The following is a 16,302-nucleotide window of genomic DNA, read 5'->3' on the forward strand; positions in this document are numbered from 1 at the left end:
TTTCCACTGTTTACTTATAAGTATTTATTCTATTGAAATTTGAAAGTCATGCTTCAAAGTTCAAAATTTTAATTCAATTGACAAGCAGACAGGTTTGTAGTTCAATTTAATTGGAAAAAAGGTTAAGTTGAAAAGAAAAGGAAATAAAATGGAAGCGGTTAGTTATTACAAGCGTTTGTTGTATCTAAGCATATGCATCCGAAGGGTAAAGCGTCTATTAATTTCTGGGTACCTTCTGAAAATGTGCCAAAAGTTGATTGAAGTGAGGAAGAAAGAACAGTGAGTACTGGGGACCTGCTCAATACCTCCAACGCAATCAGCAGCAGCTCGAACACAATTCCGCGAGAGCTCATAGTTCCTGTTTCTTTTTGGATAAATGAATCTCTTGCAGATTTTACAAGTCCATTATTCTTGTTGGATGCTCAAATCAAACTTGTTAGCTATAGCATTTGTAATCTATGCAAGAAAAAAAAAAGTGAATAAAGAGGCAGCGTTTTTGTCCTGTAAATGTGAACTGTGTGCGAGGGAATGAGCAGTAAGATACCCTTCTGCAAGAAGAAAGTGTAGGAAAGTTTTTAAAAGTTGAAGGGGACGTTCACGTGAGGGTTGTCTCCCTGGCATCAAATCTCTGAAGCTCAGGCTCACATGAAGGAAGTCTAGACCATAAAGGACCTCCACCCCTTGTAAGCCTATGAATAAAAAATTGGAAGCAGAAAAGACTAGAGAGACGCCGTGTACAACCAAATTGCATTTATTGAATTATTTCCGAGGCCAATGCCTTCTCTTGTATTTTGTATGAAACCTTCTGGTCGTATTGCTTTCGATCCACATTTGAATTCCTTTTTGACTTCAAAACGCCTTTAAAAACAACGGTCAAACGGTTCCTAAATGGCATCTAAACTAACACTAAATGGCCGGTTTTTCTTTTATTCTTTTGATCTATCTCGCTTCTACTTTTTTTTTCGCCTTACACCCAGAACATCTCAACCAGAGTTTTTCTTTATCTGTTCTTCACTGGGCTTTGAAGCTTGTTTTGCAGCTCCTTGGTTATTTCTCTTTTCTTCTTACTTGTCAGATCTGTGTGCATGAAAAAGACACAATGAGGCATGTCTTATCTTATGTGGGGAGTTCCTACACAAGTCATAAGAGGCAATAAATGTTGTCCCAAACGGGGAATAACATTGACGAAATATGGGTCCACCAAAGCAAACATGTTCTCAAAAGCTGGCTCTTCTGCTTAATAATAATTATTCTGATCAAATAGCTAGAACAGAAATCTCTCAAGTACAAAATCTCACTGACCTCGTTCTTTTACTGTCAGAATGCTACAGAGTTACATACACAGGAAATTCCCAACTTACATACAAGTGGTGGGATAGCCACTGTCTTAACTTCCTGTACAACGTGAGCACCCAAAAAGAGCGACTCTTATCAGACCGGTTCAACTCGTCTTCAATCATTATATTCACTTGGCAGAAATGATACTCAAGTTGAGCATATTTATGTCCGCAAGATTGATCATTCACAACTGCAAACTCAATTATTACCCACCCGACAGGCATTTCTCTAAGAATTTTTACAATCAAATCCACCAAGAACTTGAGGGCTAGAGTCTGATGTGGAGCATTATCTACACAAAATACAGTGGTCATTTGGGCCAATGGTAACTCGCCCACAGTTAAGAACCCCAAGATATTTGTCTTCAACTATGCTGAAGCACCAGTAATCAAATTGATCTACATAAATGATGGTAATGTGACTTGCATCGATTGGATCAGTTTCTTGCGAGCAAAAAACTGCAAATACATAATTTCAAACAAATTACGCTATTGCGTTACTCGTACCTGAGAAATGGAGATATATGGTAACTGATGGTAGTTTATAAGATATAAGAATCTTAGTACCTTCACACCTGCAGAGCCTTTTACCTCACTGCTGGGTTTGTGTGAGAACAGCTTTATCATGTAATTCCTTTCTTAGCATTTGAAAAATGTCTGTTATCTGAAAGAAGAGAACCATTCTTTAGATATGAAAAGGTCTTGACTTCAGAGTAACTTGCATGGAATCAGAGATACTCCACCACAACCAGATATTGATTTCATAGTCGTTAGTTCCAAATTGCCAAGCTTTTTTTCAAATATTTTTTTTCCCAAAATTGCAAGCATACTTGCACAATTACATAAATGCAGAAACAACATAACTCCTTATCACACTCTAATTCATTTTAAGATCTATAAGTTGGTTTAAAAATCTAGCTCAATCAAGAACTTGATTAAAATGTACCAGTAGAGCCAGCAGGATACACTTAGCAAAACAATTTGATTGATAACACTCATGTTAAAATACTAGCACATGGATATTTTGGTCATTTGACCATCTCATACGGTTGTCATAAGTTTCCAGCAAGTTAGATTACTATTTATGTTTCAAGTCTCATTGAATTCTGATGTGTATTGAGAGAATTATAAGTCTTTTTGTACTTAGGGGCATTATTATCCTTTTACTGTAAATCACTTAGAGTGAAATGTTAAAAAAGCGTTAGGCTCAATTTTTTAGACTGATTTCGGGATGCTTTCATATTCTTCTTCGCTCTCTATTTCCCTCTTCTATCTTCTTATTGCTCCTTAATCTTACAATTTTTCATGGTAACAGAACAGTAGATTTCGACTTTGGGAGTATCTTCTTCACAGTTTGGGTTCTATCTACTGATTTCTCAATCCTAAAGGGATGACTCAAGTTTATTTCTCTCCTAGTAGAGTAAAACTTCATTTTTTTCTTCTTCCCCTGCCATAACCATCTGGTTAATGGCTTCTACTGCTAATTGAGCAGTTACTATGCCCTATTGCCCCTAGAGGGTCTTTATTGAAGCATTTTGCTTCCATCTCATCTGCATAGCCATTATTAAGCATGTGTCATCATACTGGGTGAGGATTAATTGTTATGTTATGATTCTTAATGACTGAACTGAAGATTTATTGTGCTATTATTGCTTGACTTGAGGTGGGTATGCCCTGATTTCATAGTGTGGGGCCTACATTAACCTGTTTTGGGTGGATTTAGATTTTTGTTACCTTGAGTTTAAAGCATGTTTAGAGCATCTTCTTGAGGTCATTTGGGGTGTATTTGAATGTTTAAATGGCAGATTCCAAAAAATATGTTTCTGCCCTTAAATCCTTTGAGAGCTCAGGATTCTAGTTCCATCCAGATTACCCCAATCAAGTTGATTGGATCAAACTATGTGAATTGGTCCTGCTCGATTCTTATGTTCCTAAAGGCCAAAAGGAAAGTGAAACACATTAGGGATGATCTTCCTAGCCCAATAACTGAAGACTAGGAGACTGAAAATAATCAAGTCATGACTTGGTAAGTAAAAAGCATAGAGGCCAAGTTCAGTAATTAGATCTTGAGCTGTCGGACAGACAAAGAGATGTGGGCTAAGTTGCCTTCTATTTTGTCCCATGAGAATAACTTGTCTCACATATATCAACTGTATGTCCAGTATCTCAATATGAACAGGGATAACCAGTCATTCACAAACTACTTTACAGAGATGAGGGGTGTTTTGCAGGAAATCAGCACATTCCACCCTTTTACTACAAATGTTATTCGAAAGGAGAAAAACCAGATTCAAGTGGCTTGATTTCTTGATGGTATGGGATCAAAATCCGATGCTACACAGACACAGGTGCTAACAAATGATGACGTAACTACACTTGAGCAGGCTTTTAATCGAGTGATATGTGCAAAAGGTTTAGTGGAAGGCAAGGGTGAGAAAGATACAACTCATCCTATATTAAGCCTAAGACCTCGAGATCTTGGGACAGCAGCAGAGGTCATGGCTGAGATTCCTCTACTAGAGATCGTGGTTGGAATGACAGGAAGTGTATTCACTGTTGGAAGACAAGTCATTTCTCCAATAAATGCTAGGAAAAATTGGAAAACCAACATGGGCTAACTCTATTGTGACTAGTCATGACTCACCTTCCTATTCTGGTCCTCAGGAGGAGATTCAGTAGTTACTTCAAAGACTTGGTCAATTGACCACCATTGCTTCTGCCTCTACGACCCTTGAGCCGGATACATCTACATTAGCAAGTGCCATAATGGCAAGCACAAGTATGCCAGCACTGAATGTATCTCATTCTACCTCTTAGACCATCACTTCAGGAGCCTCTAATCACATGTCAAGTATGACTATTTGTTTTTTCAACCCATTACTCCTGTCTTAGTCCTATCGTTATGTTATTTTAGCTGATGGATCTACCTCTCTAATTCAGAGGAGCTACTACACAAAGATGTCATTGAGTTTTGTTCTGTTTGTTCCTAATTTTTCTATTAATTTGTTATCCGTTAGTCACATAACTAAGTTTCTGAATTATTTTGTAACTTTTTCTCCTACTTCTTGTGTGTTTCAAGACTTGCAGACGAAGAAGACAATTGGTTCAAGACATGAGAAATGTGGGCTCTATTTATTGGATGATGTTTTTACTCCACAGATTATGGCACTTGCAGCTAAAAAAATCTCCACTCTTGTGGCACTTGTATTTGGGACATCCATCACTAGCCAAACTTCGTCAGTCCTTTCAATCTTTGCAAGTTGATGTATCCTTTGATAGTGAGTCATGTCAACTGGGAAAGCATTATAGAACTAGTTTTCCAATTAATTCTAGTCATAGTTTGTGTGTTTTTTAATTAATTCATTCTAATGTATGAGATCCATATAGAGTCCCCAGTCCATTTGGTTTGAAGTACTTTGTGTCGTTCATAGATGAGTGCAATAGAGTCACATAGTTGTACCTCCTATGAGAAAATCAAAAATCTTTGATGTATTTGTAAACTTCTTTAATGAAATAACAAATCAATTTGGTGTTAATATTTTTTGTACTAATAATGACCTTGAATTTCTCAATTAGAAATTTTGTATCTTTTTGTGCTTTGTGTGGAATTACTCATCAGACTTTTTGTGTCAATTCTTCCTAGCAAAATGGGGTTGTTGAATATAAAAACAGATACATTCTTGAAGTGACCTGTACTTTACTGTTTCGTATGAATGTCCCTAAATCTTTTTGAGGAGATGTAGTATTAACATCATTTTACTTGATTAATCATTTGCGTTCATCTTTTTTGCAAGGACAAGTTCCCATGCAGGTCTTAAAAACATAATGTAAATTATTTGATACTTGTTCCTCATATCTTTGGGCCTACATGCTTTGTCCATTTATTTAGTACCTCTACAGATAAACTGTCTCCTCGAGCTGTTAAGTGTGTTTTCTTGGGTTATTCACGTCATCAGAAAGGATACAAATGTTATGATCCAATTAAAAGAAAGACATATATGACATATATTTCCTTTGATGTTACATTTTTTAAAACACTCCATACTTTACGTCTTCTATAGAGCTCAGTCTTCATCTAAACCTTGTGTGGATAACCTAGGTTCCTATTGTTGTTATGGATGTACCACCTACAGATTCCCCTCGGCTACTTCAAGTATATAATCGGCATTCTTGTCGTCTATTACCCCTATGCCTACTATCACTTTAGCTCATGAGCTCTCCACTCAGGACCAATCATCTTCCTCTTTGCCTACAGGCTTAGTTTCGTCTGATTTGGATCTTCCCATTAGCCATTGGAAAGATAAAAGGTAATATACCTTTCATCCTATTTCTCAATATGTTTGCTTTGATTTTTTGTCCCCATCATACAAATCCTTTGCATTTTGTTGTCTATGTCCTCTAGCCCTAGTTCAGTGCAGGATGTTATGACTTCACCTAAGTGGAAACGAGCTATAGATAAGGAGATGGATGTTTTGGTATCTAAAGGCACATGGAGTCTTTGTGACCCACCTTCAACGATGGTTGTAGTGGGGCGATGTTGGGGCTTATACAATTAAATATAAAGGTGATGGGACTATTGAGCAATATAAGGCCAGATTGGTAGCCAAGCGCTATACACAAACATTTAAGGTAGATGTTCTTGAAACTTTTTCACCTATGGCTCGACTCACAGCCATTCGTATTTTGGTTTCCGTGGCAGTTAATCAAGGGTGACCACTACTCAGCTGGAGGTCAAAATTGCATTCCTATATGGGAACTTAAAGGAGGAAATTTACATGGAGCAACCTCCAGGGTATGTTGCTCAAGGAGAAAAATAGAAGGATGTTGATTGAAGAAAGCTATTTATGGGCTTAAACAAAGTCCTCGAGCATGGTTTGAAAATTTCAGCACTGTGTTGAAGAGATTTGGGTTTTATAAAAGTCGTTGTAACCATTCTATGTTTGGGCTAAAGTGGAAGACCAATATTGTGATCTTAGTTGTGTATATTGACAATATTATCTTATCTGAAAGTAACTTCGAAGGAATTGAGAAGGAAAAACGTATTTGACTACACATTTTCGAACCATGGATTTGGGACAGCTGAAACATTTCCATGGCATTGAAGTGCTTGCATTAAGAAGGAAGGTGTTCTTTCTTAGAGGAAGTATATTGTATGGTCTCTTGGGTGCTAAGCCAATGGATAACCTCATAAAAATAAATGTTGATCTTCATGACTCTCATAGTTCTGTACTCAAGTACAAGACCCAGTACAGACACCTAGTGGGAAAATTGATTTGTGCTACAGTCACAAGGCCAGGTACATCCTTTACAGTGGGAGTATTGAGTCAATTCATGGAAAACCCAAGTATGATACATTTAGAAGTGGCTCAGAGAATCTTAAAATATTTGAGAGGTGCTCCTAGGGAAGGCCTACAGATTGATGTATTGGGATATTTTGATATAGATTATACTGGGTACAAAATGGATAGAAGGTCTATCTCTGGTTACTGCTGTTTTTTTAGGTAACTTGGTGAGTTGGAAGAGAAAAAAACAAGCTTTAGTGGCTAGATCTAGTGTGGAGGCAATATACAAGGCAATTACTCACAGAGTTAGTGAGCTGATGTGCGTAAAGTCCGGCCTTATTGAGTTTGGATTTTTTATTCCAAAACCTATGGTTATGAAGTGTGACAATCAGGCCACTATATTCATAGAAAGTAACCTAGTATTCCACAAAAGGACTAAACAATTTCAATAGAGATGGAGTCATACAAGGGAATGTGGTCACACTTTATGTGAAGTCCTCGCAACAACTTAGAGATGTGTTCAGTAAACCCCTTGGAAAGCATGAACGCTTGGTATTTTTTAACAAGCTGGGACTTTTTTACATTTACTCTCGAACTTGCGGGGGAGCATTAAAATACTGGTACAGGGATATTTTGGTCATTTGACCATCTCATATGGTTGTCATAAGTTTCCAGCAAGTTATATTACTTATCATCTGTTTATGTTTCAAGTGTCATTGAATTTTGATGTGTATTGAGAGAGATATAACTCTTTTATACTTAGGGGTATTATTGTCCTTTTACTATAAATCACTTAATTGAAATGTTAAGTAGTGATTGAGCTCGATTTTCGAGACTTATTTCGGACGCTGTCTTCTTGAGCTGTTTTCATCTGCTTCTTCTCTCTCTATTTCCCTCTTCTATCTTCTTATTTCTCCTTAATCTTACAACTTTTCAACTACCATAGGAAACTAAGGTCATAACACCTTTAATCATGCTTAAAAACTTGAAAGATTGACTAATATATAATTCTTATTCAACTATCATACTGTACTTCATATTAAGATCAATCAGTTGGTTTGCACATCTAGTTTAATCAAGAAAGACACAATGATCTATAACTATTTTGTGGGAAAAAGTAAATGTCTATCCACCTTAAAACTTGAAAGACTAAGTGAATATTGTTCCTCATAAAATTATTCAACTCTGAAATGTATCACAATATTGAGCATTCCTTTGACTTGAAATTTCTTTTTTTGTTCATTTGTTTGATTTGAATTGACAACTTGTTAACAATATGGTGAAGAGGAGCTAAGATCCTAGTCAGACAATTGATTTTTGCAGGTCAACCTTTGTCAGGTCAGTAATAAAGGTCAATTTCAAGCTTTTAAAAACCCCAGGCGTTAGAACATATCTGATGAATTGGTGATCAGTAAAGAACATTGCTTTTTAGATAATGTAGTCTTTGTTGAAAAAATATCAGATAATTTAATTGTCAGGATAAGCATGAATTCCTATTGTGGCATTTAATATAATAAGTTCTTAAAGGATTTTTACGTGGTAGTTTAGAATCCAAAGCCCATGGTGGATTTGTTGAACCAGAAGGTGAATCAGATAATGAAATATGGGAAAATACTCAAATTAAGTTCAACTCAGCACATCTAGTTTGTTGTGGACTTGGAATGATCCATGATTTGGTTGTTGTCAGATTTGGTCAGACGTGCAAATGCAAATTAGAAGGGGCAGAAGCAGAAGACTTGTACACAATGGAGTGACTCTGAAGGGCCAAATGGATGATAACTGAAGGATACTGGACTGTGTAACAGCATATATATAAAGGTTGATTGACATATTTCAAGACCAATTTGGCATACTTGTAACAAAAGTTAATTTTGTCTCACACCGAACGCAAAGCTCAGAAGCATATTTTCTAGCAAAATTATAACGCTTTAGGTCCATATTTAGAAGCACAAATCATTTATCTGATTTAATTTTGAGGTGGTCTATGTGGATCTACAACCTCTTGGTAGCTATTTTCTTCTCTCTTTATAAATTCTGCTGCATGACCAAACAAATAATAAAGGAGAAGAAAGAAATAGATAATGCAACCCTCCCAAATCTCTCATCTACAAGGAAATCTTTCTTTTAGCAAGAGGACACTCTCATAATTTGTAGGGTAACCTATCAATACTCGTATGTCAAATACAATTCTAAGCAGAGATATTACCACTCATATAATTGTTGAAATAATTAATAAAAGATCAATAAGTTAACTTCGTTTCCTCTCCCTGGAAAATCAATCTCAGAAATGATCTTTCATCTTTTAGACAGATCTGGCAACCAAAGAAGGTTGGAGGATAAACAAACTCACTCGAGGTAATTGAAGTGTTTACAAGCTATAATTCCATATCATCTTGAAAGTTCTTTGATGTAGAGAGATATTAGAGAAGACAAAAAAACAAAGGAAATATCTGAAGGAGTCAAGCCACTTACCCCAAAAAAATTCTGTAGATTTGGAGAATAGTGATCTAGTACCATGTACGTCTTTACAAGAACACCTAAAAGCTGATCCACTTCATCACCTAACAAATCCACCTGTAGTTCATAAAACCAAAAGACATGTCAGATTAATAGTTTAAACAAATGTGACTGCCATTCATTTGGAGACATAAAATTGAAAATTTTGATAAATTAACATAACAGTATGAAGAGAAATAAGTCTTAAGAAAAATTTCGTAATTGTATTTTATTCTCTTAATTTGTCTTAGTCTATGCATCCAACTCAAGCAAGTAAAAGGAGAGAAGATACCATAGAAAGGTTTCATTGGGAAGATAACTTTTTAATAGAATAAGTATCTAACAACCTCTTCTTCAGCTGTTTGAAGGTCATAACATCTCCTCGCAAAAGCCTTCCTGTAAAGTACTTCTGTTTTTTTAAGTGTGCTGATGTGCTTTATTAAAAGACTGAATTGACATTGTACTTCTTTCAACCTGGAAACACATACAAACTAAATTGGTACACTTTACACAAGCAACTTTTAATATCATTTATTTATAATTACCTTGAAAATATGCCTCAGTAGTCATGCAGGAATTTTATTTTAGACCAGTAAACACCCCTACCATGTGACTAAAAGTTTAAAAGAAACTCAGATAGGAAGATTACCTGGCAATGTTAAAGCACATTTTCTCTTGCATTGTGTGCTCAAATTCCATGATGGAATTTACAAAATGTATTAATGATGTGGCAATAGACTTGAATCCATCCAATTCCTTTTTTCCCTTAGGCAAGCACTGGGAGATCACTGTGCTGTCTGTAATGCCTTCAGAGGAATTCAGGTGATCAGTAGCCTCTTTGCAATCTGCACCTGCCAGATCCCGACTTAGTTTTGATCCTCTTAGTTGTGTCTTAGACAAACATATCTTATGCAACAGCTCACTTGAGTTGTTAAAAAACGGATGGATATATCTATCTTCAACTGGGACACCTTCGCAATGAATATCTCCTCCACTCAGTTTCTGAAAATTTGCATTTAGCAGAAAGTCTTCTTTTCGTTTATTAGTAACCTGTGCATCCTTCCCAGCATCTATAGTCAAATTGACAGAAGACTTCATGCCTCTAACTACCTCGTTAAACACTATATAGAAAATCTGTTCTCTAAAGAAATTCTCAACTTCATTACTTTCATCATCTCTGTTTTGTTGCTCTGTCACATTGCTGACAGCAATTGTGCATTTGTCCTGCCCAACTAAGCTTTTTATATTGTGTTTAGCTAGCTCAATTTCCAGCTGCTTCACCAACTCTTTGTAGAGAATCATGGAAGTTTCTTCTATTATGACAAATTGCATATTTAACTCTTCTATTTCTTGTTTTAATCTGCTAATATCCTCTTCAAGCTGATGAACAACTTCTGCTTTGTGTCCTGCATGCTGTGACAAACTTTGTGGGGTAATAGGTTTTTTCTTCTCATTTCTATATGTACCAGTTCCTTCACTGAAACTGTCCAACTTCACCAGAACATTTGAGATATTTTTCTTCAAAGTAACAAGGTCATTATCTTTTCTGAGATAAAATCCATGCTTGTCTCTTTTACCACACTCTTTTTGCCAATTTATCTCCTGAGTTTTCTTTTTTATTACATAATCATGATTTCGTATTATATCTGCAACATTAAGGCTTGCATGATCCACTAAGCCCTGTTTAGGTGGGGATTCTGGCAAGAGTAGTTCTTCAAGTTTTAGAGAACAATCAGACTTACCACGTCTTTCAAGCGGAGACACATGACCAACTTCTCTTGGATACTCCTCATCTGTTTGGGAAATACCTTTAAATTTACCATATGTTTGTGGAGAAAAGGATGAACAGGCAGTTTCATGTTGGAGCGGCATTTTCCAGTGAAGATTGTTTCCACCAAGTAAAAGCTCAAGTTCATGATGCAACATCACTTTTTCATCCATCAACACTGACCAATCTTTAGAAACCCAACTATTACCAGTGCAACATCTTGCTTCAAATCTCTCTCTAACATCAATTAAAAAACTCCTAAATACTAGAGCAACTGTGTCTTTTTCAATTGTCCATCGCCACTTCTGTTCCATCAACCCTGTCTTGGATAATATAATAGCATTGTCCATCATTTCAAAAGCTACCTCCAACATTGCCTTCAAAACGCCAATGTCTGCACCCATTTGCTCAAATGCAATGTTTAGCTCAGTCCTTGGGAGATAATCTCGGATGGAAATCTCATCGCTCACTTCTTTCACACAGAAGTCATCCCCATGCCACTCTTCATTTCCCTCTTCATCCGATTTAACACTATAATTCATGTCACTGCAACTTCCTTCATCCTGTTCTAAATCAGTTTGTGACTTCAATTTACCTGAGGGACTCTCGTTTAACCTTTTCATCTCCTTTGTATAATTTACTCGTCCATCCTTAAGTTGTTGCTTAATGTTCCAGAACTGTTGATCTACAGAACTCTTCAACTCGCAAAAATCTCCATCTCTGTTTTCCTCTCCACTAACCCTGTTGTTTAGAACAAATTCCCGTACTCTTTCCCCTTTCACCTTCTCAAGCTCAAGGGAGGAACGTAGAGATTTTAGTTCTTGATCTTTCAATGCCAAAGCTCGCCTCAGCTTTGCTTCATTTTCAATTCTCTCAGCTAATTCTCTATCTATTTTGGTAATTGCAAGTTCTGTTTCCACTAAACGCCTTTGTATTCGTTCCCTTGTTTCTGTTAGATCCAAAACAAGCTTTTCACGTTCAAGGGTGCTGCCAGAGAAGTGGCTGTCCATTTCCTCTTGTATAAACTTTAAGCACCACTCTAGCTGAATAATGGCCAACTCACAAAAGCGAGATTTCTCATTCAAGCGTTCTAAACCAGCTTCTTTAGAACACACCTTTCTGTACGCTTCCTCCATGGTTGAATTCACGATGCCCATCATAACGGAATCCGCTACCATCCCTGAGACCCTTAATCTACAATCTAGACCGTCAAAAAATTCGTCCGTCATTTTTTTATTCACAAACATCTTGTGCGAACACAGATTGTGGTACTCCTTGTCCCTTGTACAGCCCCTCTCCAGAGTCATTTATCCTTCTTCATTTTCATCACTTGCAGCCATCTAAATTTCTCTCATTCAAACCAAAACCGACGACCGAAAAGGAGGAAAAATCTGGAAGATGAGAGAAAAGGGGGCGAGCAGACATGGAAGCGAAACAACAGCGGTCAAGCAGAAATAAAAAAGGAGAAATCCATAAAAAAAAAAAAAAAGAACACCTAGAATTCAATATGAGCCTGGTTTTGGAGACCATAGAAAATGAATCTGCATGGTCATCTTGAATCTGAGAAGGCGAAATGATAAAACAGAAATAGACAGACCTGTTTGCGAGAGTGACAGGTACTCCACATCCCTGGGAGAGGATTCTGGCCTGGAATATCTCCAATCAGACAGGGAGCAGCCTTGAATTTCCGTTATTTGCAGTTTGGAACAGAGTACTCATAGCGCAGTTTAGAAAGGAGACATTAAGACCGAGTCGACGTCGCGTATACGGAGCTTTCTACGGCTCCACGTACGTCGTGTTTAACGCTGTACTTTTTTGTTTTTCATGTTTGAGAGCCTCCTTTTTTATCGGCAGACAGTTGATATTAGTTTAGTTTTTATTCAGATGACAACAATGTCCTCGATGAAATTCTCAAATACCTTCTCTCCCATGTCCTTCTCATCTTTTGATAACCACAAAAATCGGAGGGTGAGTCACGTCCTCTATAAAATAGAATAATATCACTCTCATTCATACGGCAGATAGCTACCAGATAAAATGGAGTAAATAATTACAATTAGGTTTACGTCCGAAGAGGCAGCTTGGCAGGAGAAGAGAAGACCACTCCCGAGGCCTCTTCCCTCCATTGCAAAACGCAAGAAGCTTCCTTTTTTGTCCTTGTTCGGACCAGCTAGAGACAACATGAGAACTATTGCCGCAGTACTTGTAAAATCCGCTATCTAAACGTTGAGAAGGAAACTATCTGTCTATAGTTCGAGAATGGTTTCGCAGTTTGCCGAGTTGGTAACTCCTCCTCTCGCCCCCTTCAACCTCCATCAACTCCGGTAAGCTATCGTAAACTTCATTAAGGAATAACATACGCTTCCGTGAAGTCCGATAAGGTGAAATTAGAAACTGAAATCTAAGTTTTTGGAGAAACTTAGAACATAAAAGGTTTTTTCTAATTTTAAAACAAAGTCACTACTTAAAAGTTAAATAACAAATTCTTATAGCTTCCGCATGTGAGCTCATTTAGTCTCCTGAGAAAATGTCATGCTCACTTTTCACTGGTTTCCTTAGGTTTTGCAAACCTTACAAAGAATTTGAGATGTTGATTGTTGATCCAAAATCAATCCACCAAGTATAATTATTGACATTAACCATATTAGATTCATAACAAATAAATGAGGTTGGTGTACATTTGTCAATAAGCCATTTCTGAAACTTGGCGTATTCCTTCTTCATGTGTCCCTTCGTTTTTACAGAAGAAACACTTGGAACCTTTCTTAATTCCAGTTTGGGGGGGTATTTTACCCTTTTTCTTTTTTTTGGCTTGATACTTGCCATTTCTGTGTTGCCAGTATAACATTTTTTCCTTGTTTCGTCACCAGTCTCCCTTCCTCTTGAACACACATGGTCAAAAATTCATTAACTGATCATTTATCTTTATGTGTGTTGTACGAGATTTTGAAGGGTCCATATTGGCGTTGAAGGGAATTCATAATGTAATGCACCATGAAAGATTCTGATATATCAACCTCGAGATTTTTTAATTGAGCCGCAATATCCCTCATTTGCATGATGTGCTCACGCACACCTCTCATACGAGTGTGTTTTAGGGATGAGAACTTCATGATTAGAGTGTTTGCTAATGCCTTATCTGAAGTCACAAATTGAGCATCAATGGCTTTCAGCAAGTCTTTGACATTTTCATTCTGCTCAACAGAACCACGAATACCAGTAGCAATTTTATTCTTAATGAACATTACACTGAGGCGATTAGATCGCTCCCATCGTTCATAAAGTGTAATTTCAGCTACAGTAAATTACTGGTGGTTCGTCTTTCCTAATAGCATAATTTATGTCCATCCACCCTAAATGAAGAAGTATTCTCTCTTTCCAAACCTTATAGTTATCTCCCTTAATATCAAGGATATCACAACAAATATCAGAGAAATGTGCAGGTTGTACAACTACATAAAAATTACAAATTAGATGTTGATGTTAAAACTGAGGCCTGAATAAAATATCATGCTTTACTAATGTAAATCATGCTTAAAAATCAAATCAATTGACATAAAAAACATTGTCTGTGGGCTAAATGTTTTTTAATTCAAGAAGATTCAATATTCTTTATGAGTCAACTTGATGACAAAACTATCAAATTATTTATGAATTCATAATTCCTGTGGGTAAATTATGAATAATTTTATATTTTATCCTAATTAATATACTCAAATATAATAAAAATTTATTATATTAAGTATAATTAATTAAAATTAATTTCTACTTTTTCTTTATGATAAAACTATCAAATTATTTATGAATTCATAATCCCTGTGGGTAAATTATGAATAACTTGATATTTTATCCTAACTAATAAACTCAAATATAATAAAAAATCCGGTGGGATAAAATTTATTATATCAAGTAAAATTAGTTACAATTAATGTCTAATATTCTTTATGTGATCCTAATCATAATATATAATTTTTATTAAGTTAAAGATGTTGTGGCTACTCTCTAATTAATAAAAATTATATGGATCACTAGACATTAAATCTCACAAATGTATGACAATAGCATGAATTGCATAATTTTAACTTACACTAATATGTTATCATTATGAACAAAATATTCTCATAAGATATACATAATTAAAAACTATAATATTATGCATAACTTTAATTTCATGCATTTAAATATATGCCAAAAAATGCATAAAAACTGTAACTTGAAATAAATAAAAAAATTCCAATATGCATAACAGCCGACTGCCAGTGGCCTAATGGTCACTGGCACAATTGATTTTGCCAGCGCGCGGGTTTGAATCCCGTTGGCGCAAAATCAAATGTAAGTACTGAGTCGGCTCGGTCTTAGAACGGCGAGCCAACTCAACTCGTCCGAGTCGACCCGATTTTTTTTTTCACCGAGTCACGCCGACCTGAGTCGCGATTGTCGAGTTAGAACGACGAGTCGGAGAAGACTCATCCCGAGCCAACTCAACGGTATTTACAAAAATACCTTATGAATTTAATTAACCAGTTTCTACGCGCTGGAGGTCGTCTTCAACCTCCAGTTGTGCGCAAAAATAAGGTTCGTCGGCGTTCTTTCAAGTCGTCGACGCCAGCAAACCTGTCGGAATGGTCACCGACGTCGGCGTAGCAGCTCAGACACTTTAAGGCATCACGAGAGAGCCGCCAACAGTCCCTCACAAAGAGCGGACAGAGACTGTCGGCACCAGTTATTTTTTTATATATACAATGTCGACACCGGCATACCTTTCAGAATGGTCGCCGGCGTCGGTGTTGCGTCTTTCTCCGACGCTTTTCGCCTATGTGAGAGCCCCGACTGTTGCAAGTAGTGAGCGCATAATTTGTTTTTAAAAATAGAGACCGAAAACAGAGCTTGTAAACTTAAACTCAAATGGAATTGAAACGCTGGATCAAATGTTTGCTCTGATACCAACTGTAAGCCTAAACATGAATTTCTAACAACATGAAATTCATCATATAATTTTAAACGGAAGCAAAATCATACCTCCTTCCACACGCTTCAGATTCCTTCTCTTTGTTCTCTGTTCAGCGCTTCCGATCTCTGATCACTCTCGGCGATGACAAAAACTGAAGGGGCTTGAGTGATGAGACAAGGGACCAAAACAACCATCTGAAGCTAACCTCCCATCAAGGTTGTTCATGACTTTGTGTTACCGAGGGAGTTGCAACTGCAAAGAGTTGTAACTGCAAGAAGTTGAGACCACGATTATGAGAAAACCGTTTTTCATAATAAATGGTTAACACAAAATACTAATAGAAACAGATTATGAGTTTGTAAACAGATGATGAGTGAATAAAAAAGGAAATAAGTTTTTCTTATAGATGATGAGTTCTAAATAGACGATAAGACTCTCTGACTACAGAGATTACAAGATAAGTTTTAC

At 36.6% G+C, this 16,302-nt stretch overlaps 1 protein-coding gene across 1 annotated transcript; it reads right to left on the bottom strand.

The window, feature by feature from the left end:
* Positions 1 to 1,308: 1,308 nt before the first annotated feature.
* On the bottom strand, positions 1,309 to 12,158 carry LOC137948509 (WPP domain-associated protein). Its single transcript, XM_068794597.1, has 5 exons — positions 9,765 to 12,158; positions 9,463 to 9,589; positions 9,092 to 9,193; positions 1,905 to 2,001; positions 1,309 to 1,796 (listed from the first exon to the last, which is right to left on the bottom strand). Exons 1-4 carry the CDS (start codon positions 12,128 to 12,130, stop codon positions 1,930 to 1,932), a joined length of 2,667 nt encoding a protein of 888 aa, XP_068650698.1. The 5' UTR covers positions 12,131 to 12,158; the 3' UTR covers positions 1,309 to 1,796; positions 1,905 to 1,929.
* Between the last annotated feature and the right edge of the window lie 4,144 nt (positions 12,159 to 16,302).

The sequence above is a fragment of the Aristolochia californica genome, unplaced genomic scaffold (genome assembly GCF_029961685.1).
Source record: "Aristolochia californica isolate CCGP_79_NKW_82.1479 unplaced genomic scaffold, dmAriCali1.0.hap1 SCAF_1, whole genome shotgun sequence".
In the NCBI taxonomy this organism is placed as follows: Eukaryota; Viridiplantae; Streptophyta; class Magnoliopsida; order Piperales; family Aristolochiaceae; genus Aristolochia; species Aristolochia californica.